This window comes from Pollachius pollachius (assembly GCF_949987615.1).
Source record: "Pollachius pollachius genome assembly, chromosome: 3".
NCBI lineage: Eukaryota > Metazoa > Chordata > Actinopteri > Gadiformes > Gadidae > Pollachius > Pollachius pollachius.
In genome coordinates this window covers 51,343,057-51,368,766 of record NC_136936.1, presented here as the reverse complement: position 1 = coordinate 51,368,766, position 25,710 = coordinate 51,343,057, and the positions used below count along the sequence as shown (strand labels likewise).

Here is a 25,710-nt window from a genome sequence, read left to right as displayed (position 1 = left end):
CAGCTCCTCCACCACTCAATCTGTCTACACCAGCTCCTCCACCCACTCAATCTGTCTACACCAGCTCCTCCACCCACTCAGGCCAGCCGCTACACCTGCTGCTCTCCTGCGGTGCAGGTGGTGTTCCGACAGGCGTTCTTGGCTCACCGGTGGACTCTCTCTTTTGGCCCATCTCTAGCTGGATGCCGCGGTACAGCTCCCGGAGATGAGGCCGTAGGCCACGATCATCACCAGCCCCGGAACCACAAACAGCATCAGCAGCAGCAGGACGCACCTGGGACCCACAGGAGGAGCGGGGGGTCGATACAGAGGGTTAGCGCGTAGGACAAACACACACAAGAAAATAGAAACTCCCACATGGAAGACAAACTGGCGCAAACACAGAAATACATTCTCTCTCCAACATCAGACAAACACAGAAATACATTCTCTCTCCAACATCAGACAAACACCGTAGGGCATCCTCTCTCCAACATCAGACAAACACCGTAGTGAATCCTCTCTCACATCAGACCAACACCGTAGGGCATCCTCGTACCATCAGACCAACACCGTAGGGCATCCTCTCTCCAACACCGGACCAACACCGTAGTGAATCCTCTCTCACACATCAGACCAACACCGTAGTGAATCCTCTCTCACACATCAGACCAACACCGTAGTGAATCCTCTCTCACATCAGACCAACACCGTAGGTCGAATCCTCTCTCACACATCAGACCAACACCGTAGTGAATCCTCTCTCACACATCAGACCAACACCGTAGTGAATCCTCTCTCACATCAGACCAACACCGTAGTGAATCCTCTCTCACATCAGGACCAACCCGTAGTGAATCCTCTCTCACATCAGACAACACCGTAGTGAATCCTCTCTCACATCAGACCTAACACCGTAGTGAATCCTCTCTCACATCAGACCAACACCGTAGTGAATCCTCTCTCACATCAGACCAACACCGTAGTGAATCCTCTCTCACATCAGACCAACACCGTAGTGAATCCTCTCTCACATCAGACCAACACCGTAGTGAATCCTCTCTCACATCAGACCAACACCGTAGTGAATCCTCTCTCACATCAGACCAACACCGTAGTGAATCCTCTCTCACATCAGACCAACACCGTAGTGAATCCTCTCTCACATCAGACCAACACCGTAGTGAATCCTCTCTCACATCAGACCAACACCGTAGTGAATCCTCTCTCACATCAGACCAACACCGTAGTGAATCCTCTCTCACATCAGACCAACACCGTAGTGAATCCTCTCTCACATCAGACCAACACCGTAGTGAATCCTCTCTCACATCAGACCAACACCGTAGTGAATCCTCTCTCACATCAGACCAACACCGTAGTGAATCCTCTCTCACATCAGACCAACACCGTAGTGAATCCTCTCTCACATCAGACCAACACCGTAGTGAATCCTCTCTCACATCAGACCAACACCGTAGTGAATCCTCTCTCACATCAGACCAACACCGTAGTGAATCCTCTCTCACATCAGACCAACACCGTAGTGAATCCTCTCTCACATCAGACCAACACCGTAGTGAATCCTCTCTCACATCAGACCAACACCGTAGTGAATCCTCTCTCACATCAGACCAACACCGTAGTGAATCCTCTCTCACATCAGACCAACACCGTAGTGAATCCTCTCTCACATCAGACCAACACCGTAGTGAATCCTCTCTCACATCAGACCAACACCGTAGTGAATCCTCTCTCACATCAGACCAACACCGTAGTGAATCCTCTCTCACATCAGACCAACACTAGGAGCTGTGAGCCAGCAGAAGCCATAATAAACCATCTAGAGCGGGGACCCCGGGACCTTCCTCCTCCCCTGATGTCCCAGGAAACGATGAGAGCACCCACACAACGCCTGGGAGCACCCGTCCTCCCGAGGAGAGCTACAGCGCTCCATGAGGGTGGAGAACCATGGAGCTCCACCAGGGATGGAGAACTAGCCCCTAGTTCTCCACCCGGATGGAGAAGGAGCACTCCATGAGGGCCGGGTGCAGCCAAAGGCTTGGTGTTGACGTCCGTCTCTCTGTCAGGACGATCCTCAGGGAGAGGCCGCTCAGCGCAGCCCACGGCGTCACCCACGAGATCCAATCAGGGACGAGGGCCCCGGCTCACTCTCTCAGAGTCGGCGGCTCTCTGAAGTGCGTTGGGCTTAAAGGCTGCGATGGCAGCAGATGTGTGTTCAACCGTGTTTCAGCAAAAAGAATAAAAATATGTTTAAAGCGGTTGATTGTGCGTGTTGCAGTGTGTTCTGCGACAAACCCAGCAGTGTGGATCCAGAGACGGGCCAAAACTGACAGGCCTGCGTCACATCAGGAGATTCTGCTCTGTGATGCATACAGGAGCAGATGGTGTGTGTGTGTGTGTGTGTGTGTGTGTGTGTGTGTGTGTGTGTGTGTGTGTGTGTGTGTGTGTGTGTGTGTGTGAATGTGACGACAAATTAAATGAAGCAGCACATTACCCTAAAATTGACCTAAAATTATCTAAGTCCTGATTGACAGTAAGAGGTTGAGGGAAACATCAAAAGCAGGTCGGCGCAAAATGACTTAAGGGAAAGAGAAACCGCCCTTTAGTCCAGAAAGAAAGTGTGTGATTTACAGCGAAAGGCTTTGTCCGTTGAACGTACAAGCTGCTTTACTATCATTGTGGTCGTAAGCGACTAAAGTTCAAACTAATTCCCAACCTGAACTGTTTTTTATTCTTCATCCATGTAGCAACAGTCACCCTGGCAACCCTGTCTCTCTCCATCGCTAGGCAATCAGTCTCGTAATGAAATATCTCATTTCACCTCCGTTCCGTTCAAATACCTTAATACGGTGAAATCCCCCACAACAGAACTGATTCAACGACAACAACAAACTAAAACCACCAGGCTGACGTCTGCTTCCACCACCACTCCCTGGGGGGGAACCACAGAACGGATCTGAGGCCGTCCCTAACCCTAACCCATGGGTCCAGACACGTTGCTAACCCACCATAACCATCTAGAACTCAGGCCTAACCATACAACTAACCATCTGTAAACTATTATCTCAACTTAAACACTTAATCTTAGCCAACCTAATACCAAACTAACTACTCTAATCCAACACCTAAACTAACCACCTCTAACCTAACCCCTAAACTAACCATCTCTGGGGGGAGCAGGGAGGGGGCACCACTCACCAGGTCTGCTCCGCCGTGGCGTGGGGCCACTTGTGGCGGCACTGGTGGCCGGTGGCGTTGCCGGGGGTCCTGAAGGTGTCCAGGTGGCTGATGATGGGGTAGGGCGTCATGACGACGAAGGCCAGCAGCCAGGTGGCGGCGATGACGCGGTAGGCGTGCGAGCGTGTCTGCCACACCCGCGACTTCAGCGGGTTGCAGATGGCGCTGTAGCGCTCGATCGCTATGGCGACCAGGCTGAAGGTGGAGATGCTGACGGAGGTGCCTGGGAGGAAGAGAGGGAACACCGCCACCGCCCGCTTATTATTGGATGTCTGGAGCAGTGGAGGCCCGTGAGGCGTCGGGCCGGATGTCAACCTCGTATCTGATCTCTCGTTGGCTGCCTCGTGTGGCGGGGGAGACGAGGGAGGGAGAGGGGGGAGACGAGGGGGGAGTCGAGTGGAGATATGAATGTGAGCGGTGGAGAGCAGATGGATATCAGCGGCCGGCGGGAGGAAATCAGAGCGGCCCACGATCCAACACCTCCACGCTGACAAGCTCCAGACAGGGGAAATTAAGAGAGTGAGAGAGAGAGAGAGAGAGAGAGAGAGGGGATGAGAGAGATAGAGAGAGAGAGAGAGAGAGAGAGAGAGAGAGAGAGAGAGGGGATGAGAGAGAGAGAGGGAGAGAGAAAGAGAGAGAGAGAGATGGAGAGAGGGAGAGAGAATGAGAGAGAGAGAGAGAGGAGAGATGGAGAGAGGGAGAGAGAGAGAGAGAGAGAGAGAGAGAGAGGGGATGAGAGAGAGAGAGAGAGAGAGAGAGAGAGAGGAGAGATGGAGAGAGAGAGAGAGAGGGGGGATGAGAGAGAGAGAGAGAGAGAGAGAGAGAGAGAGAGAGAGAGAGAGATGGAGAGAGGGAGAGAGAGCACGCCTCAGGGAGAGTACTGCGTGAGGGACAATATTGAAATAGGTGTGTGTGTGAGTGTATGTTTCTGTCTGCTGGTATGTGTGTATGCGTAGGAAGGCAAGCAATGGTTCAGGGTTGGGACTAGTATGTGTGGAGGTTTTTCTTGTAGACACAGAGAGAGAGAGACAGAGTGAGAGAGAGAGAAGAGTGATAGAAATATATAAAGAGAGAGAGAGAGGGAGAGAGAGAGAGGGAGAGAGGGAACAGAGAGAGAGAGAGAGAGAGGGAACAGAGAGAGAGAGGGAGGGAGAGAGAGGGAGAGAGGGAACAGAGAGAGAGAGAGAGAGGATGAGAGTCCAACCCACAGGGCTCTCTGCTGCAGCGTGCTGCCGAGCCTCCAGGGGCGCTGTAGAGCAGCCCCGCCCGATGAGCCGTGGTCTGCCAGCCTCATCACCGGAGCATCCTAACGTACCCCTCCCCCCAGGCCACGCCCCCCCGCCTCCCAGACACCTTGTTAACTGCACCGCCTCGTTCCCCCTGTAGGCCTGCTGTGATACGGGCCATCGCTGTGGTCAGGCTCTCTCACCCTCTCACCCTCTCAGAACGGACCCTCTCTGACTCACCCCTCACCCTCTCTGACTCACCCTCTCACCTTCTCTGACTCACCCTCTCACCCTCTCAGAACGCACCCTCTCTGACTCACCCTCTTACCCTCTCTGACTCACCCTCTCACCTTCTCTGACTCACCCTCTCAGAACGCACCCTCTCTGACTCACCCTCTTACCCTCTCTGACTCACCCTCTCACCTTCTCTGACTCACCCTCTCAGAACGCACCCTCTCTGACTCACCCTCTTACCCTCTCTGACTCACCCTCTCACCTTCTCTGACTCACCCTCTCACCCTCTCAGAACGCACCCTCTCTGACTCACCCTCTCACCCTCTCTGACTCACCCTCTCTGACTCACCCTCTCTGACTCACCCTCTCTGGCTCACCCTCTCACCCTCTCTGACTCACCCTTTCACCCTCTCTGACTCACCCATGAGGTAGGCCACGATCTTGCACATGGCGGCTCCGAAGATGAAGTCCTTAAGCAGGCTGGGGATGAGGTTGAAGGGCATGCAGAACAGCGCCATCATCAGGTCGCTGAGCGCCAGCGACAGCAGGAAGGTGTTGGTGACCGTCCGCATGCGCTTGTTCACCGCCAGCACCACGATGATCAGCAGGTTCCCCAGGACGCTCAGCAGGAAGATCAGCGAGTACAGCAGGATGCGGAGGGTGTGGTCCTCGCCTGGGGGGAGGGGGTGGGGGGGGGGAGGAGAAGGGAGGAGGAGAGAGAGAGGGAGAGGGAGGGAGGGGAGGAGGGGAGGAGGAGAGAGAGAGAGGGAGAGGGAGGGAGGGGAGGAGGAGAGGACGAGGAGGAGAGAGAGAGGGAGAGGGAGGGGAAGACGAGGAGGAGAGGGAGAGGGAGGGAGGGGAGAAGGGGAGGAGGAGAGAAAGAGAGGGAGAGGGAGGGAGGGGAGGAGGAGAGAGGAGGGGAGGACGTGGAGGAGAGGGAGAGGGAGGGAGGGAGAGGGAGGGTCAGGAGGAGGAGGTGAAGACGAGGAGGAGAGAGAGAGGGAGGAGGGACGGGAGGAGGAGGTGAAGACGAGGAGGAGAGAGAGAGGGAGAAGGAGGGACGGGAGGAGGAGGTGAAGAAGAGGGGGCATTAACAGGAAGTAATTAAGGAGCAGAGCCGACACACTGACTGATGAGGTGTCCCCCGTAATGAGGGCCTCGCCTCGTATCTGTCAGCAGGATTTATCCGGTGACCCCCGGTGGCTGTCTTCAGCCGCACCTTATAAAGACGGGGGGGGGGGGGGGGGGTCCTGTGGAATCTCCCTGTGATTCACCGGTTATCTGCAGAGCTATTGATTGAGACAGAGGGCTGTGAGTTCAGCCGTCAGTCTCTCAGAGAGCCCTTTGAGAGACGAAGGCGGCGCAGAACGGCATTTCAGCTTCTCACATCATGATAACCAATGAAACGCTTCAGCAGCGGTCTGAGTGGGCGGGCTTAACATTCCAACCAATGAGGAACCTGTGATGGGGTTTGATTTCGTTTGACTGTAGGCAGTATGTGTACATATGTACACGGTGACGAAAACGTTTTGCTACACACTGAGCAAAACATAAGCAGCGTGAAGATCTAACGCTCCAAGCTGCCATATCTACGTCGATTTAACTGGGGTGAAGAGCACTGATTGGATGAATTACCTGCTGTTAAACCTCTTGTTGGAGACTGGATTAGTAGTTCTTTACATACTAATCAATCGCAACCTGTATTGATCCAGTTGGCCTCAAGACAGCAGAGCCCACTACGCAATAAAACCATGCTTGTGTGGGAGAGAGAGAGAGAGAGAGAGAGAGAGAGAGCGAGAGCGGGAGAGAAAGAAAGTGTGTGTGTTTGTTTGTGTCATAGCGTTTGTTGTCTATGATAGTGTGTGTATTGGGCTGTCACAAAATCGAAGATAAATTGTGGTAGCTTTAATGGATTTCAATGGCCGTCCGCCAGAGGCAGGTGACTGTGGCTCCATTCCAACACACTGCAAGCAGAACCTGGTCCTCACATCATTACCAGGACGTCAGCTAGGGAGCAGCGCTCCTCACCTGTCTCCAAGAAGCCCCTGAGCCCCCCCGCTGGGACCCTGAGACCAGCAAGCTGAGCCCGGCAGGGGGTCCGGGGGGGCCGGTGATAGCACCCACACCAGGCCCGGCAGATCTCCTGCCTGGAGACGGAGAGGACACCAGGGCTGTGCGTTCAACTGCCCTCCACTAAAGAACGTCCACGACGTTCAGTCCCTCTGACTGCAGCCTGCTGGGAGGCATCCTGGGAGAGATCACAACCCCACCTGCTATACCTGCTCCTCTCTGCTCCACCTCTCTGCTCCACCTCCCTGCTCCTCCCTGCTCCACCTCCCTGCCCCTCCTCCCTGCTCCACCTCCCTGCACCTCTCTGCTCCTCCTCCCTGCACCTCTCTGCTCCACCTCCCTGCCCCTCCTCCCTGCTCCACCTCCCTGTTCCTCTCTGCTCCACCTCCCTGCACCTCCTCCCTGCTCCTCCTCCCTGCTCCACCTCCCTGCTCCTCCCTGCTCCTCCTCCCTGCTCCACCTCCCTGCTCCACCTCCCTAATCCTCCTCCCTGCTCCTCTCTGCTCCTCCTCCCTGCTCTACCTCTCTGCTCCACCTCTCTGCTCCACCTCCCTGCTCCTCTCTGCTCCTCCTCCCTGCTCTACCTCTCTGCTCCACCTCTCTGCTCCACCTCCCTGCTCCTCCCTTCTCCTCCTCTCTGCTCCTCCTCCCTGCTCCTGAATCAGAGGTTGTGACAGTGAGCTGGTGTGTCCCTCACCAGATGTAAAACATCTGTAAACATCAGCCTTTAAACGGTTGAGTGGTTCAGCATCGAGAGCTTTTCCACATCATTGGCTTTAACTGAGGTCATAGGTAGGTCAGCAAGTTGATCGATGGGCCACTCTCACTCGCTCACCCACACACACACCCACACCCACACACACACACACCCACACACACACACACAATTCTGCCGTCTATCCTGATGAGCGATAAGTGGATAGGAGGGTGAATGAGGTGCAGTCAGTTCATTTAACATCAGGGATTCTTTATTTTATCACAGCACAGTTAAAAGCTCCTGCACAACTAGGTAGGATGGATGGAGATATTTCCACTGCAGTTTGTGTCTGTGGGCGTGCATGTGAGTACGCGCACGTGTTGTTAAAACATTAAACCTGAAGGAAAAACAGAACAAGATGTTCCACTCGCTAAATTCTAATCAGACAATTGACTTGGCCAGTTCAAAAAGCATCTACCAGAGTGTACTCACTGGATGGGCGGTGAACTACATTGACATTCAGGGCATTTAGCAGACGCTTTTATCCAAAGCTAAATAAAATAAGTACATTAGTCATAAGAAAGAGAAACAACAATATATCACTGTCGGTATAGTAAGGATTTTATAGAAAGTGCCAAGCACTAACTATCCCTAGGTTAATCCATTCCAACAAAGATAGCTAGGTAGCTAAGTACTACTTTTAAGTGCAAGGACGTACAACATACAATAAGTGCGTAAGAGGGTGTGTGTGTGTGTGTGTGTGTGTGTGTGTGGGGGGGGGGGGGGGGGAGCCTTTTCAGAGTCCAGGTGAACCCTGAATAGGTCAGTGTTGAGTCTTTCGTGGGAGCTGGTGAGCGACTCTGCGGCCCTGACGTCTAACGACTGTCTCTGCCAGAGTGTGTTCAGTGGATCATTCAGGATTGAACATCATCTTCTCTCTAGAGTTGAATAGAGCGGAGCAATCTCCTTAATGATCAGCTTTACAATAACGGGGCAGTGTCCTTCATACAGACCCCGGCCGGGAACTCCCTCGTCAGGCATCGTTCTGCTGGAGTCGCCCTGCACAGCGTGGATCAGTGGAGCTAAGGAGCGTTTCTCCCAACTTATTACTGAGGATTGTCTTCTACTCTCTTATTCTTACTTGTGGTTTTCCTGATTTTTCAATTGATTCGTTCATTAAGGTGCGGTTCATGATTTTATTGGGTTTAATTGGATGTTCTGTGTTTTAGCTTATCTCATTTGATCAGTCTTCTGTGATTTTCCTGTGATACTTTGAATCGCGGTCAGACCCTGTAACGGCCTGGCCCTGTGTCTCTTCCCTCTCCACATGTGCTGGGTTCCAGACGGTTAACGACATGCCACCAAGAGAGGAGGCGTCCTGTAGTGGGACATGATAGAGCGTTGTTTAGCCCCGGGGTAAACAGGCTGCCACGCACATACCTGAGGACGGCGGCCCGGAAACACACACAAATCCAGGCAGTCCACATCCTGTAAACCATCCTAAATCAAGTTAATGGCCGAGCTCACCACCATCATTATTAACTTACCAGTGAATTACTGTCAAACACGTATGAAAATGAATGATAACTTTGTAACTCTGTATTATAACACTGGGAGAAGTGTAATGTGTACACGTTTAATGAATTGCCGTAATTCTCATTTTACCGCGGGCTGTGAGGCACGGATTGCGGTGAAATACTCATGAATTTTTTAGTTTTCATCAGTTTTTCTTCGGACGCATATCTGAATACTTATTGACTCGCTTTCTCTTGCTCGCACGCACACACACACACACACACACATATACACTCGTACACATAGACTCAATCTGTTTTCTGTGTGGATGTCTGTTTACTCGGCCAACGAGGAATGCCCCGGTCGTGTCCATCTAAGATATTGGTAAATGTCAGCGCTACTGGATAATCCAACACTGGAAATGTCAGAACGGGCTGAGCTCCCCGGGCCTACTAATAGGGTGAGAGGAGAGAGAGGGTGAGAGGGAGAGGGGGAGAGAGAGAGAGAGAGGGAGAGAGGGAGAGAGGGAGGGAGAGAGAGAGAGAGAGAGAGAGAGGGAGAGAGGGAGAGAGGGAGAGAGAGAGAGGGAGAGGGAGAGAGAGGGAGGGAGAGAGAGAGCGAGAGGGAGAGAGGGAGAGAGGGAGAGAGGGAGAGCGAGAGAGAGAGAGGGAGAGAGGGAGAGAGGGAGAGAGGGAGAGAGAGGGAGAGAGAGAGAGAGAGAGGGAGAGGGAGAGAGAGAGAGAGAGAGAGAGAGGGAGAGAGGGAGAGAGAGAGAGAGAGAGAGAGAGAGGGAAACCACTATCTTTTGAATGAAGCCCCTCAAACCACATCTCTCGTAAAATTGTTAGGGTACAAGCCCGAAACAGGACTTCCAAAATGCAAAATAACATCACGTCTGACATCACGTCTGACATCACGTCTGACATCACGTCTGACATCACGTCTGACATAACTTCTGACATCTCGTCTGACTTCCCGTCTGACTTCACGTCTGGGAGGGTGGGGAGGAGAGGTGAGGAGGGGGGAGACCAGAGACCCTCACCCCCTCCCCCCGACTTCCAGATCCAGAGAGGAGCCGACAGCAGAACTCCTCCTCCTCCTCAAAGAGGAGGTCTTCATCGATCACTAAATGGCCGCTCAGCAGTCCCCGCCCGTGCAGTGGGGGGGGGGTCCGATCAATAACCCTGATCACTACATCACTACGCACCTCCGTCGGCACGGTCCATTCCCCCCCCCCCCCCCCCCCCAACACCATCACAGGGGAGGGGGGAGCTCTGCGAGAGACATAGAGGAGAATGGATGAGGAGGGAACAGAGAGAGAGAGAAAATGGCGGGTTCCATTGTATCATCACCGCCCGAGTTCCCAAAGATCTTTCTCTTTTTCCTTCTGTGTTTGTGTGTGTGTGTATATGTGTTTGTGTGTGTGTGTGTGTATGTGTGTGTATATGTGTGTGTGTACACCTGTACGTGTGCATGTGTGCATGCTTCACTAGTACCCCAGAGCTGGCTGCAGTGATCAGTAAGGCAGTGAGAGCCGGTCAAATGGATCAGAGCAGAGGGAGCAGCGATATGAGCGGAAGGCCCTGATTGGTTGTTGGAGTCACTGCTCGGCTGCTGATATGATTCGCCTACAGATGCACTGAAGTCCCAGGGCTAGAAGATCATCCACAGATCGTGCTCATGAATGGTGAAGCACATTATACTATAATTAATGAATTTGCAGAACAAATAAAAAGTGAACCTCTCTTTTCTTTAATTAGCGAATAAATCATAAATATGTGTGTTAGCATGCACTCGCACACACACACACACACACACACACACACATATGCACACACAGGCAAACAAACACATGGATTGGCACACACTCTCATTCTCACATACACACACACACACACACACACCACACAATATGGAAATAGAAGCAACATTAAAACCAGAGTAAACACCATTAACTTTATACTGACTGACTGAGGAGCAGCAGGTGTTGGGGGGCGGGATATATATATAATTATGGAGCCGAACGTCTCGATGCATTGTTTCATCATGTATTTCAACACGCATTTCTCCGGTGACATTGACGCAATCTTTTTACTACCTCTAAAAAAATACCACAAGAGGACTTGTGGTATCGTAATAACTGACTGCTTCAGTTATCCTGATCCACATACCATTTAAAACCGATACCATTTTATACCAAACGTTAGGATATTTGGACAGCGAACAGAAATGACCGTGTCTGCGTCCTGCTGCGATATTGACGCAAAAGTGAGCAAATTTAGCAGAGTTTGTAACATCTGTCTGGCTGAGTAGTTGGAGTTCTGTTAATGATCATGGTGATCCGAGCTTATCTCCCGCTCACCTCTCTGCCGCTGCGGGGGGGAGACGCCGGACCTGTTCCCACAGGTGCCGTTGGTCGAGTCCAGGACTCCGAGGACCGGGTCTCCTGCACACGCCGTGTCGTTCAGCCCGTAGTTCTCCATGTCTTGGTTCATAAGGTTCTTCAGGAGGCTCCTAGTGTCTCCTGCTGAGGCGCGCGGCGTTGGGGCAGCGGAGGAGGAGGGCAGCGCGTGCAGAGTCCATCACGGCGGTTCATGGAGACAGAGGACGCATGGAGAGGATCTGTTCTGCGATCCGATCACCGCTCGGTGGTCCTCAGTCAGACTCCTGGTTTCTCATGACTGAGGTCCATAACATTCCCGCGCTATGAGCGCAACCAGCATGGATGCCGTGGCGCGTGTGAGCGCTGTGCCGCATTGACTGAGCGCGCGGATAAAAGTTGTTAGGGGGTGATGATGTGGGGGTGGGGGGTGGGGGGATGATGAGGATGACGATGATGATTCATCGAGTTGGGGGATAAGGGGGGGTTGAGATCAGGCTAGTTGAGGATTCATACGGTCTGTGGTGGAAGGGATTTACAATAATAAGAATAAAGTCCAATCCTCTTTAATTCGCCCCGGTGTTTACGCACCACCACAGCGCCCCAGGGTGGCGGTGGACGGTAATGCTGGATGACCTTTTAAGGTGTTTCATCTTATCCTATAGTTTACACTCACGCTCAGGCTTGAGTGACAGCCTATCCCTTGTTTGGTCATGTGTATGTGTCAGAACCTTGGCTTGATGTGTCTTGTGGTTTAAAGCGCCTTGTCGGTATATCCGAGCTCTGCGCGTGGCAACGACGATGTTATTGACGCACAGCGCCTCTCCCTGAGACAGAGAGACTAAAGCCATCAAACCTGGAGAGAGACAACATTACTGTCTCTCTTGCTCCAATTGCAGGCCGTCTGGTCCATTACCCCCGCAAACAAGGCTGTGAGGAAGCGAATCAGAACACAGAGAAAATAACAGGGAGGAGGGGGGAGAAGGGGGAATTCTTTACCGGTCATTTAACCCGGAATGTGAATCAGCCCCCCTGAGGTCACCTGTGAGATGTGTGAACACCTGAGTGCATGGTTCAGGGTGAGACGTGTGAACACATGAGTCCATGGCTCAGGGTGAGACGTGTGAACACATGAGCCCATGGCTCAGGGTGAGACGTGTGAACACATGAGTCCATGGCTCAGGGTGAGGTGTCCTCACTGCCACCAGCTGACGTTATGACATCAGCCTCACTCCCCCAGCTGAGTAACTCAGCCGTTAGGACCACCTTTGTCCCGTCAAAGTCCTGAGAGAGAGAGAGAGAGAGAGAGAGAGGGGGGGGAGAGAGAGAGAGAGAGAGAGAGAGGGGGAGAGAGAGAGAGAGAGAGAGAGAGAGAGAGAGAGAGAGAGAGAGAGAGAGAGAGACAGAGAGAGAGGGGGGGGGGGAGGTGGGGTTGTAACAGGTGATCCATTGACAGGTGAGCGTCTTTGCGACTGGACAGCGAGCCGAGCAGACAAGAGCAGGTGAGCCCTCTGGGAAGTCATTGTGTGTTCAGTTGATTGTTTTATTATTAGCAACATTTGTGTTTTCATTCACGATTACATTCGAAATCCAACTGTCCTGAGATGGCATGTTTGTGCCTTTAAATTGGTATTTTAATATCTGAATATAATGACAGTTTAGATTCTAGATCTCTAGTAAATATCGTTAGGGCTTTAGTGTACCATTATCCATGTCAGAGCAGGAAACTACATAAATAACTTAGAATACATACTTATTGTATGTTCTCATGTTTGTACCTCAGTGTCTGTACCTCAGAACACCTGATTCCGACTCTGTCCAAACCGTTCCACGGTGTGTATGATTGCTCACACCTCTGAATCGATAGGCTGCGAACAACACACCAACAACACGATCAACTACACCGCTCCACCCGACGTTTCCTTGACAACGCCACAACACTGCCCTCGGAGCATCGTGAGAGAATAGAGTGGTTCCATCTGATCACCTCGGTAGGAGACCACGAGGCTGACCCCAGTCTGACCAGCTTGGCAGGGGTTATGAGGGGGTGAACCGGGGTCCCTAGGGGTTATGAGGGGGTGAACCGGGGTCCCTAGGGGTTATGAGGGGGTGAACCGGGGTCCCTAGGGGTTATGAGGGGGTGAACCGGGGTCCTTAGTGGAGATAACGACCGGCAGGACGGGGACCGTCCAGGCTGCCCCCCCCCCCCCCGTAGTCCAGGCTGAACCCCCCCACTCACCATGTAGTCCAGGCTGAACCCCCCCACTCCCCCTGTAGTCCGGGTTGAAGGCCATCTCTCTAATCCCTGCCACAGGCCAGGCCAGCGCCCTGTGAGAGATGAGTAACTCCTGATATGATGCGTCTCAAATCGCTGTTAAACGGCAATCATTGCATCGTAAAGAAAGGAATTATGTCATGTTATCATCTCTGTAGATTGAGCTTTAGATATAACAAATAGTGACACACACGCCCACACACACACACACACACCTTTTCTCTGAGATGACAACGTAGGTTAAGGAGCATTCTATTGACAAGTTATGGCGTCAAAGTTCAGAGCTGGTGAAGGAGGCTGGTTCTGCTGTTAACCATTAACCCACTGCAGGGCGGCTCACTGGTTAACCTTTACCGATAACTTCAGCACTGTCTTGGGTTCCTGAGTTTATAACCATCGACCCCTGAATGGATTATAGAGTCTGCTGATTCAACAGTGGAGAGACAGAGACAGAGGGAGAGAGAGAGAGAGAAAGAGAGAGACAGAGAGAGAGAGAGAGAGACAGAGATAGAGAGAGAGAGAGAAAGAGAGAGAGAGAGAGAGACAGAGATAGAGAGAGAGAGAGAGAAAGAGAGAGAGAGAGAGAAAGAGAGAGCGTGAGAGAGACAGACAGACAGACAGACAGACAGACAGACAGACGGCTGACGTCCTGTCTCCCCTCTCCTCCTGCAGAAGATGTCGGGTTTCGTCCAGCGGGTGATAGCGCTGACCAAGCGGCCCGGGGAGACCTTCGGGTTCTTCCTGCGGGTGGAGCAAGGGGAGGAGGGGCACCTGGTGCGCTGCCTGGATATGGGCGGGGCCGCGGAGCTGGCCGGCATGAGGGACGGCGACCGCATCCTCAGGGTGAACGGGACCTTCGTGGACGACCTGTCCCACCTGCGGGTGAGAGGACGCCCGGACCGCCGACCCCACACGCCGGTCGCCTGACGACAGCCAATCAGATCGGCCCCTGACCTTTGGTGTCCCCGCCCCCTGCAGGTGGTGGAGCTGGTGAAGGAGAGGGGCGTGTCCGTGACCTTCAGCGTGATCGACGCCGCGTCCTACGAGCGGGCCAAGACCCAGGGGGTGGACCTGTCCGTCACGCACCCCCGCCCACCGGCGGCGGCGGCGGCGGCGGCGGCGGCGGCGGAGGCGCGGCCCGCGGGGACCCCCAGGCTCTGCTACCTGGTCAAGGCCAGCGCCGGCTACGGCTTCTCCCTGCGGTCGGTTCAGGGTGAGGATCCACTGGCCCTGGAGCACGACCTCATCACCACACATCTCAGCCAATCAGGGGCAGGGGTGGGGGCGGAGCGAGAGGGCTCGGCACAATGATTCCTACATCATGACTAATCAATGTTACATGGGTGTGTCAAGGCACGATGGAGCAAGTGAATGGACGCAAAACTAATTTCAGACCTGTCTGACAAATAAAGCATCTTATGTTATCGTATATGTTATGCCGATGCAATGCAAGTGGGCGGCACATGGCTCAGGAGGCAGAGCGGGTCGGCTGGTAACCCGAAGGTCTCTAGTTCGATCCCCGGCTCCTCCTAGCGGAGTGTGGAGGTGTCCCTGAGCGAGACGCCCCCCCCTGACTGCTCCTGACCAGCTGGCTGTCGCCCTGAGGGGCTGACACCGCCGTCGGTGGGTGAATGTGTGTGTGAATGTGTGTATGAACGGGTGAATGTGAGGCAGTGTTTTAAAGCGCGTGTGTGGCCACTGGGTAGAGAAGCGTGGTATAGAGACAGTCCGTTCAATACTTCCACAGCGTATACTGAAGCTCAGAATGGTGTTCTGTTGAAGCTCCGCTTACAGTCAACGCTGGTCTCTGATTGGTCTCCTCAGGCGAGCTGGGCGTGTTCCTGACCCAGGTGTCGGTGGGGGGCGTGGCCGAGCGAGCGGGGGCCCGGACGAACGACCGGCTGCTGGAGGTGAACGGGGCGAGCGTGGAGCAGGCCACGCACGAGCAGGTGGTGCAGAGGATCAAGGCGGCGGACGGCACCCTCATGTTCCTATTGGTGGACGAGGACACGTACCGCTACTACCTGACCAATCAGACGAAGGTAGGGGCGGGGCTGGCCACCGTGAAGCACCTCCCACAGCAGCCGCGCATCGTTGACCTCACCAAAGGACCGGAGGGGTACGGCTTCCTGCTCAAGGAGGACCCCAAGACCAAAGGTGGGTCTATACTCACGCGCACACGCACGCACGCACGCACACACGTGCATCAAACCGTTCATAGCAAGCCTTTACTCCGGAACCCATTTTGTTCCCAACTCTTAGAGGGACTTCTTAACTCAAAGCATCAGTCAGCAGTGGATCCTGTGATTCACGTCAGCGGTTAGCGCGGTGATGCTACGCTACTTGCCATTAGCCGTGGCTAGCGTCCTGACAGGGGGGGGGGGTCTGGTCCACAGCCCACCTCATCAAGGACATCGACGTGGGGAGCCCGGCCCAGAGGGGGGGGCTGGGAGACGGGGACCGGCTGGTGGCCGTGGGCGGGGCGGCGCTGGAGAGCCAATCCCACGAGGCGGCGGTGGAGCTCATCCGACGGGCGGGCGGCGCCTGCTGCCTCCTGGTGGTGGACCCCGGCACCGACAGGATGTACAAGATGGTAGGCCTCCACCCACAGCGGGAACCAGTGGATCAAACCAGTCAAGGAGTTAGTATAGACGTTTGGTCACACAAAGAGTTCCCGTCCTCATGGGCAGATGGACTGCATTAACACAGCGCCTCTCTACCCAGCGGCCTCTCAGAGCGCTGAACAACACCACCTCACATTCACCCATTCATCCTCACATCCTCCCACCGACGGCGGAGTCAGCCCCCCAGGGCGACAGCCAGCTGGTCAGGAGCAGTCAGGGGGAGGCGCCTCGCCCAGGGACACCTCCACACTCCGCTAGGAGGAGCCGGGGATCGAACCGGCGACCCTCTGGTTACCGGCCGACCCGCTCTACTGCCTGAGCCGCTAACCACCGTTGGTTGGTTGGTTAGTCGACCAGTCCTGCTCACCAGATCACCTGCCCTCCCCAGGCCGGCGTGTCCCCCATGCTCTACTGGGAGGAGATGAAGGGGTCTGCGTCCCCCCCCAGCTACTCCGACGCCATCCACCTGCCGGCCCCCCTCCGCCCGGCACCAGCAGGAGACAGGGAGGAGCCAGAGGAGGAGGAGGAGCCAGAGGAGGAGGAGCTCAAGCCTAAACTGTGCAAGATGCAGAAGACATCCGCAGGCTACGGCTTCCACATCAACGGCATCCGGGGCGTGTGTGGGCAGCACATCGAAGAGGTACGCCCCCCCGTCGGCCGGGTACCCCCCTCCTAGGGCGTGGTACCCCCCCCCCCGCACTCCGACAGGGGGGGGCCTCGACACTGAGGCACCGTGTGTGTGCGTGTGTGTCCGTGCGTACGTGTCCGTGTGTGCATGTCTGTGTGTGTGTGTGTGTGTTCGCGTGCGTGTGTGTGTCTGTTCGCGTGCCCGTGCGTGCGTGTGTGTGTGTGTCCGTTCGCGTGTCCGTGCTTGTATGTGTGTGTGTGTGTGTGTGTCCGTCCGTGCGTGCGTGTCCGTGTGTGCATGCCTGTGTGTGTGTGTGTCCTTTTGCGCGTGTCCGTGCTTTTGTGTGTGTGTGTGTGTGTGTGTGTGTGTGTGTGTGTGTCTGGTCGCGCGTGTGTGTGCGTGCCTGTGTAGCTGGAGACGGTTTGGGTCCGAGGGGAGCCTCTCTCACGCCCCCCCCCCCCCCCCCCCCCCCAGGTGGTGCAGGGCGGGGCTGCCCACCGCGCAGGGCTGGAGGACGGCGACGTGGTGGTGGAGGTGAACGGCGTCAACGTGGAGAGCTCCACCCACGAGGCGGTGGTGGAGCTCGTCGTGCGCAGCGGCTCCGCCCTGGAGCTGCTGGTGGCCTCGCAGCGCGTCTATGACCGGCTGCGGGCACGGGGGCCGCCCATCACCCCCACGCTGCTGGGACTGGGCCCCGCCGCCCGGGGCCAGACCCAGGCCACGGTGGAGCCCCGGCCCGGGACCCCGGACCCCCCCGCCCAGGAGAGGGTAGGCCAGAGACACGCTGCAGCCTTTGAGTCAACATGAAAACAATCAAAGTCCATTTATATTTATATTCATGTTACCATTCAGGGCATCCATCCAACATTTATCCAAAGCCACTCACAATAAATACATTCGTCCGCAGAAGGAGAAACAACAATATATCTCTGCGGGTACAGTAAGGATGTTCATAGAACCAAGTGCCAAGCACTAACCATCACCAGGTTAACCCATTCCCCGTATACAACAGAGATAGCTAGGGTAAGACGCTACACCATGCTAAGTACTAGGTTTTACTAGGGAGTCCAGGTGAACTCTGAACATGTGAGTCTTGAGTCTTTTGCGGAAGCTGGTGAGCTTTTCAATGCCCGTAATGGCATCACCATTTAAAACAATTAAAAGACTATCTTTCTCCTCGTCTAATTACTGAATTGGAATAAAGGTACGATAATAAGACATTATAATTTGCGCTCTTTTGCAGACGCCATCGGTGTCGTCTGCCTCGTCTGAGGATAGCGTGGATCTGAGGTTCTGAAGGCCGTGAGCAACCCTCTGTGGTCCTCAGCTCCTCCTCTGGAACGGCCTGCAAACATATTGAGGGCCCCAACCCATCCTGAGGGCCAAACACATTGAGGGCCCCAACTCATCCTGAGGGCTAAATACATTGAGGGCCCAACTCATCCTGAGGGCCAAATACATTGAGGGCCCCAACTCATCCTGAGGGCCAAACACATTGAGGGCCCCAACACATCCTGAGCACGAAAACTCATCCTGAGGGCCAAACACATTGAGGGCCCCAACACATCATGAGGGCCCGAGACATTGAGGGCCCCAACACATCCTGAGGGCCCCAGCTCAACCTGAGGGCCAAAAACATTGAGGGCCCCAACTCATCCTGAGGGCCGAAACGCATCCTCAGGGCCAAACACATTGAGGGCCCCAAGTCATCCTGAAGGCCCGAGATATTGAGGGGCCCAAGACATCCTGAGGAACTCAGAAGTTCACTGACTGAGGAAAGAGAAGACTTCACTGTTAACCATCTACCTTCTAACCGTGCAAATGTGATTATCAACAGAATTAATGAGCAATGACAATAAGACTCTTGTTGTATCCTAATGAGTCACTTTTCTAAAGGCTGTGGAGTACTGGTTGTATGAAACTTCTTTAATCTTTAAAAATATCCTATTCCTACACAAGTAACCTAAGCTATTAAACATGTTGCATACTTTAATGATCAAATATCCTAATATAAAGAATCAGTTGTTCTGACCTGCTATGTAAAACAAAGAATATTTAAATAAACTATTTTATTTCATTTTAAAATCAGTCTCCTCATGTTTCAAACCTCCCTGTTCGCCCAAACCTCCAGCCCCCCACTTTCACCGGTCAATGAGGACGATCCCCAACCAATCACAGAAGAGACGCCCTGAAAGATGACCCATAATGACACAGAACCCATACATCCTGTCATGTGACCTCACGCTGCAACATCATGTGAGGTCACGTGACCAGGATGGTCTCTGTCTCGCTATTGGCTGACTGGGGCTCGGCCATTTCTACCCAATGACCTCCAGCACCTTTACGAACCATTCACAAAGAAAGAAGCCACGCACACTGACACGATTTAAAGGATTTATAGTTCAACAGATTGACTGACAACCAAATACCCAATCACAATTGTGGTCGATACTTCCATTGAAACCTTCTGACCAATCCCAACGCTCGTACAGCGTCCAATCACCAGGAGTCCAGCGGTCAGCCATTCCTGATTCAGGAAGTACGGGCCGACCAATCAGCTCAGAGAATCAGCCCTGATTCACAAAAGAGTTGAACTCAGGAATCCCTGAATTCAGCCGAAAGAGCGAGAGAGAGAGAGCGAGAGAGAGAGCGAGAGAGAGGGCGAGAGAGAGAGCGAGAGAGAGCGAGAGAGCGAGAGACAGAGACAGAGAGCGAGAGAGCGAGCGGTCATCAGAGGACCATCTGTTTCTCGGGCGCCTGCTTGTGAGCGAGGTAGAGGAAGAGGATGCTGGAGAGCGCACTGACGAGGAAGATGACGTCGAACCAGCGGTGGTAGAAGTTGAACTGCAGCTCTCCCAGGACCTCAGTCACGATGGAGCGGTACTCCAGAGGCATGCTCATCCTCATCAGCAGCACCGAGGACACGAAGTACATACCCTGGAGACAGACACACAGCGCTGTTAGAGACACACACTGTTACACCAAAAAATACATGTCCTGCAGACAGACACACAGCGCAGACAGACAGACACAGCGGTGTTACGCCCTGCTGAGCGGTCCCTTTGGACAGAGCCCGGCCTGACCGAGCTCTTTTCCCAGCAGACTCATCGTGGGACGAAGGACCTTCTCCTCCCTGGGGGCCGATGCAGACCTGGTGCATCCCGTTTTTAATGTGGGTGATATTGTGAATAATATTAAAATACATTTTCCTCAACAAATGTGTCTCTGATTTATTAACAATTTGCAGTAATGCACGATAAGTCTTGAAGACTGGAAGTGTGTCGACCAATCGATGGCTGAAGGGTAGATTGAGCTCCAGTTGGCTCCTGAAGACCTAGAGGAGGCCAGCAGCTCACCATGATCTGAGCCAGGACCAGGACGATCACGTTGGACGACTTGCTGCTGGAGATGGCGTAGAAGAACTAGGAGGAAAGAAATGATCCATTAACAACACTGAGGGGTCCCAACTTAACAAGTTATATCAGGTATCTAGGATCCTTTTGAAGTGAGAGCCTCACCTTGGTCAGGGTGATGAGCAGACCTCGGATGGAGGTGACGATGATGATGCCCACCAAGATGAAGGAGATGTGCTGCGACCAAAACTTCACCTGAGAGACAGACAGGCAGGCAGGCAGGCAGGCAGGCAGACAGGCAGACAGACAGACAGACAGACAGACAGACAGACAGACAGACGAGAGACAGAGATGCCGGACGAACGCAACAAAAACACAAACATTAATCATGTGTTCGTCTGTCCCTCCAGCAGTACAAAAGTGTTACGCATTCTGCTAGGTGCTTTGTCGGCAGAGTGAGATATGAATATGTATTATGAAACCACCAAGTGGGGAGTCATTCGAAGCTTATCATTGACAGGTTTTAAGTACAGGGAGAGAAGATAAAGACTTTAATGGATCGGAAATCATTAACTTCACATGAGATCTGACACGTGGTCGGTGACTCAAAGAGACACAGGACAGGGATGGACTGATGAGACAGCCAATGAGAGCGGGCGGGGGGGGGGGGTCTGATGAGACAGCCAATGAGAGCGGGCGGGGGGGGTCTCACATCGAACTGAATGCCGAGCCAGTTGACGGTGATCTCGATGCCCCTCGTCACGGGGTCTGTCTTCCCAACGCGGTCGAACACGATGTTGATGGTGGCCTGGGCAGGACAGAAACACAAGGAAATCTCAGGACAGTGGGGTTTGTGTGTGTGTGTGTGTGTGTGTGTGTGTGTGTGTGTGTGTGTGTGTGTGTGTGTGTGTGTGTGTGTGTGTGTGTGTGTGTGTGTGTGTGTGTGTGTGTGTGTGTGTGTGTGTGTGAGTGTGTGTGTGGGTGTGTGTGTGTCATTCCCACCATGAAGATTTTCCAGACACAGTAGATGGAGAAGAAGTATCCCAGGAAGTTAAAGTATTTCCCCTGGAACGTCTTGGAATACTCGATGCGCTCCTGGGGAAGAGGGAGGCCTGGGTTAAGATACAGCGAACCCTCGTCACGCAGACCTGGTAGAGTGTTGGGGGGGGGGGGGGGGTCCTGACCTTGGTGGTCTGGAGGTCCACCGTCTCCAGGAAGAGCTGGCGGCTCAGCTCCTCCAGGGCGTCCACCTCCTGCTGCACCAGGGAGAGGTCTGGGAGCAGGGGTCAAGGAGCGCAACACGGGGAACCACCCACATGTACCCCGCGCCTTACTACCCAGCGGCCCCCCAAGGTGCTTTACTACACTGCCCCACATTCACCCAGTCATCCCCCCACTCACACTCCGGCGGCGGAGTCAGCCATGGAAGGCGACGGCCAGCCGGTGGGGAGCAGTCGGGGGGGGGGGGGGGGGGTCTCGCTCAGGGAGGATACTCTCGGTGCCCGACGGCGAGGAAGTGACGCTCTTGATCATGGCCCAGAAGCCCGTCTGCTTGTTGTGGTCCTCGCCGCGCTGGTACATCTGGCGCCGCGTCATCGCCATCCTGGAGGACGGCCACAGAGGAACACACACGCACAGACACACAGGGACACACACGCACAGACACACACAGAGACACACATGCACAGACACACAGGGACACACACGCACACAGACACACAGAGACACACGCACACCGAATGGACGCACACATACACACAGAGACACACACGTACACCCAACGGATGCACACAGACACACAGAGACACACATGCACACCGAACGGACGCACACATACACACAGAGACACACACGCACACCGAACGGACGCACACAGACACACTTAGAGACACACACGCACACCGAACGGACGCACAGACACACATAGAGACACACACGCACACCGAACGGACGCACACAGACACACATAGAGACACACGCACAGACACACAGAGACACACACGCACACCGAACGGACGCACACACACACAGAGACACACACCCACAGACACACAGAGACACACACGCACACCGAACGGACGCACACACACACACACAGAGACACACACCCACAGACACACAGACACACACGCACACCGAACGGACGCACACACACACACACGCACACCGTACGGACACACACAGAGACACACACACAGGGACAGAAACACACGCGCACACACGGACACACACACACGCAAGGACACACAGGCAGGGACACACACGTACGGACACATACACACACGGAAGCACGGACACACACACAAGGACACACAGGCACAACGTACGGACACACACGCACGGACACACACACACACGTACGTAGGGACAGAGACACAAACGCACACATACACAGACAGAAGACGTCAGCGCACCGCAGCCTGTTGGGGTGGTTTTATTGAACAATAACCTCCGTCTGCCTGAAGACGGCGTCTGACCTTTTCTTCTTGCTGACGATCATGTCCATAGTCTGCAGCAGCCTCCTCTCCAGGGCCAGGATGTCGCTGTCTGTCACGTTCCTGGAGACAGCATTGACAGCAAACCATCACCACCGCTTTATTTACTGGACAGAACCCTAACCAAGGCCAGCTTGTTACTGACACAGTGCAGTGTTAACACCTAGGTTGGCTGATGAGTGAAAACAGAAAGGCTCTGATGTGCTGGAAGGTGCTGAAGTGTCAGTCCGCTGAACAACACAACGGTAGACGGTAAACAGGAGGACAACAGGATAGAGGAAGGGCCCTGATTGGTCTACCTGAGGAAGTAGGACATGTAGGTGTAGGGGCAGTTGACGGCACCGAACCCCGACAGCAGGGCCATCAGGGTGACCCCGATGACCCCCACGCGGCTGATCAGCTGCTCGATGGACAGGATGCCTGGGAGACACAGCATCAGAGGATGAGGAAACCCATGGCAACCCCTCCTCAGCCAATCAGGAGCCCCCGTTTGAGTGACCCAACAGACCCTCCTTTGACGAAGAGCGTTTTAAAATGACAAAAATTATGGAAAATACGGATCACAGGAGTCAGACGAATGATCAATACTAAACAAGTAGTAACTAGCCCAACTATTCCCCGGGGGGCATTCATTGAGCATTACCCAATGGGGGGGGGGCTCACCGTGTTTGGGGCTGAGGATAGGGAAGGGGTCGCCCAGCTTCCAGAAGAAGTACATGAAGGTGAACCACACCACACACGCGAACAGGAGCTTCTGTCTCTGCACTGCGGGGCAAAGGAGAAGTATCATTACTGATAACTGCTGTACCCAGCCCCTCTGGGTCACGTGACTCGTGTAAATCTGTGAAAACTGATTCATAATCCGTGTGCACGGTTTCCAAATCTGTTCCCTGGGATTTGGTTTGTTCTACACCAGCAGGGATTCCCTGTGAAGCGTTGATGCCGATCACACATCTGGTTCGGACAGACATCGTGTGCTAGAGTCTAATGGAGTCGCAGAATGACGTAACTCCACCCAGAGAGTTTATCACTGTGGTTTGAGACCGACTATTACTGGTCCTACACAGGCTTAATGCATGAATCAGTTAATATATTATAAGAGATTAGTTTATTAACAAACATTTCAATATCATCATCCTTCAAAGAATTCAACAATATTTTCAAAACAATGTTAAAAATGTTTGTTGACATTTGACCAACATAATCTAAATGTAACGTATTCATGAAAAACAAAGTGATATACTCTCTGGATGGAGTTATGTCATTCTGCGACTCTATTAGACTACAGCACACGATGTCCGTCTGAACCAGTTGTGTGTTCGCAGGGGATCACTGCTGTGTCGAATGAACCAAATCCCAGGGAACGCATTTAGAAAACCATGGATTGCGCAGGATTGTGAATCCCAGAGCGAGGTTTACAAATCCACGATGGATTTACACATCACCGTCTTTTGTTTATCATGTGACCGCAGACTGGTACAGGTTCTGTACTATTGGACCCGGGATTCCACTTATGTTCTCCAACTCACGCAGGCGTATGTTGCTGACCACAAAGTAGCCGATGTAGAACGGCACCACGAAGATCAGCACCAGCAGGATCACGTACAAGTTCAGCTTCCAGTGGAAATACCGGGAGCTGAGGAGAGGTGTTCCATTAGTGTGGAGAGCAGGGTCACGATCGAACAACCCTCTGGGTCTTTGGTCTTGGGGGGGGGGGGGACACTTACCTACTGCTTAATGCACCAAGAATCTCAAAGATGATGAGCTCAAACATGGTGCATGAGAAGGCAAAGGTGATGGAGAAGACGACCTGGACCACATACTGCCGCACCTGTTGAGCAGGAGCAGATTATCACCTGACATCAGACCGGGTCATAGAGGTAGGGTTTGTTGGCTTTGAATGAGAAGAGCATTGAATCGTGACAAACAATCTGAAGGAGACATTAATAGTTTAGATATTTGACCAATAGCGCTGTTGTTTCTATGGAGACTGTAAGTGGGTACCAACCTCGTAATCTTTGAACAGCTGTCGCATAAAGAACAGCCATCCGAAACCAAAGAAGAGCACCTGTGTGGGAATAAAGCAACAGGTGAGTGAAGGAGACAACTGTCCGCGTGGACCACCCCCCCCAATCCTTCCTCAACCCGGAAGTGACCTCCTGACAGTCCTACATCTCAAACCATCATTTATAACTTAAGGACGTCGCGGTAATGTGGATAAAGTTCCCGCGGTACCTGAGAGGTGAACATGATGACGGAGTCCACGAGGAACGACATGCTGCAGCCCGCCACGCGAGTCAACGGATTAAACTTCAGATCGGTTTAATCCGAGCGCATTTTTATTTAACTGGACAATCGCAGCGTGAAGTGATGGTTTATTGTTAGAGACGGTGCCTTCATTCTCACGGAGTCATTTGAACCGTCAGACAGGCGGCGTACACGTCATCGACGAGCGCCGCTGTCGGTGGTTCCGTCGCACACGTCTGACGTTTGAGGAGCGACGACGCGAGGTTTAAAAATTGGGAATGGCCTCGAAACTAGACACAAGTTCGTTGTTTATTATTAAAATTATTAAAACATTATTTGTATTATTTGTATAGCACCACATGCATAGCCCCTAACCAAATAAATCCAGATTAATGTTACCAATGTCTTTCTCAAATTAAAATTACTTTAAAAATAATGTGGCGAATGAATCAAACCTTTTTGTTTCTTTTTTTTATATCATCATTACGATTTTTTTATTTACAATTCTGTCCATTTGTAAATAAAAAAGTGATTTGATGATTAGGATCGAATATCATTGAATCGTTTCTGTTGGGAATCAAACTGCTTTACCAATACTCAATAAACCTTCATAAAATGAGACCCGTATGCCGTGACATTGTGTTTCAATGCCGTGACCCGGATTCGAACCGGGGTTGCTGCGGCCACAACGCAGAGTACTAACCACTATACGATCACGGCGAGCTA

At 53.2% G+C, this 25,710-nt stretch overlaps 3 protein-coding genes across 3 annotated transcripts in view; 1 reads left to right on the top strand and 2 right to left on the bottom strand.

The window, feature by feature from the left end:
* cckbrb (cholecystokinin B receptor b) overlaps positions 1-11,477 on the bottom strand; it is a gene marked incomplete at both ends in the record, with an annotated part of 12,643 nt that extends 1,166 nt beyond the window's left edge. The window contains 5 exon segments of the mRNA XM_079731532.1: positions 148-204; positions 207-274; positions 3,202-3,463; positions 5,122-5,373; positions 11,345-11,477. Of these exon segments, the coding sequence (XP_079587658.1) occupies positions 148-204; positions 207-274; positions 3,202-3,463; positions 5,122-5,373; positions 11,345-11,477 (772 nt within the window).
* Positions 11,478-14,312: 2,835 nt separating this feature from the next.
* pdzk1 (PDZ domain containing 1) lies at positions 14,313-18,161 on the top strand (the record flags this gene model as incomplete). Its single annotated transcript, XM_079731807.1, is given in 8 exon segments — positions 14,313-14,519; positions 14,616-14,850; positions 15,462-15,794; positions 16,034-16,230; positions 16,650-16,901; positions 17,364-17,625; positions 17,628-17,657; positions 18,133-18,161. Coding segments are annotated over 8 exon segments (1,545 nt in total).
* Positions 18,162-19,322: 1,161 nt separating this feature from the next.
* LOC307072779 (Golgi pH regulator) lies at positions 19,323-25,166 on the bottom strand. Its single transcript, XM_079732258.1, has 14 exons — positions 24,973-25,166; positions 24,746-24,805; positions 24,465-24,568; positions 24,267-24,373; positions 23,401-23,502; positions 23,037-23,157; positions 22,720-22,800; positions 21,736-21,845; positions 21,427-21,515; positions 21,245-21,337; positions 20,955-21,050; positions 20,408-20,497; positions 20,246-20,311; positions 19,323-19,826 (listed from the first exon to the last, which is right to left on the bottom strand). Exons 1-14 carry the CDS (start codon positions 25,012-25,014, stop codon positions 19,620-19,622), a joined length of 1,368 nt encoding a protein of 455 aa, XP_079588384.1. The 5' UTR covers positions 25,015-25,166; the 3' UTR covers positions 19,323-19,619.
* Between the last annotated feature and the right edge of the window lie 544 nt (positions 25,167-25,710).

What these genes read in the sequence shown, in the direction of transcription:
- LOC307072779 (XM_079732258.1), bottom strand. Translation starts at nt 25,014, where the DNA reads ATGTCGTTCCTCGTGGACTCCGTCATCATGTTCACCTCTCAG. An exon ending in GGTCAGCAACATACGCCTGC is followed by an intron (nt 23,503 to 24,266) that starts GTGAGTTGGAGA and finishes TTTGCCCCGCAG; the next exon opens with TGCAGAGACAGAAGCTCCTG. An exon ending in TACATGTCCTACTTCCTCAG is followed by an intron (nt 22,801 to 23,036) that starts GTAGACCAATCA and finishes TGCTGTCTCCAG; the next exon opens with GAACGTGACAGACAGCGACA.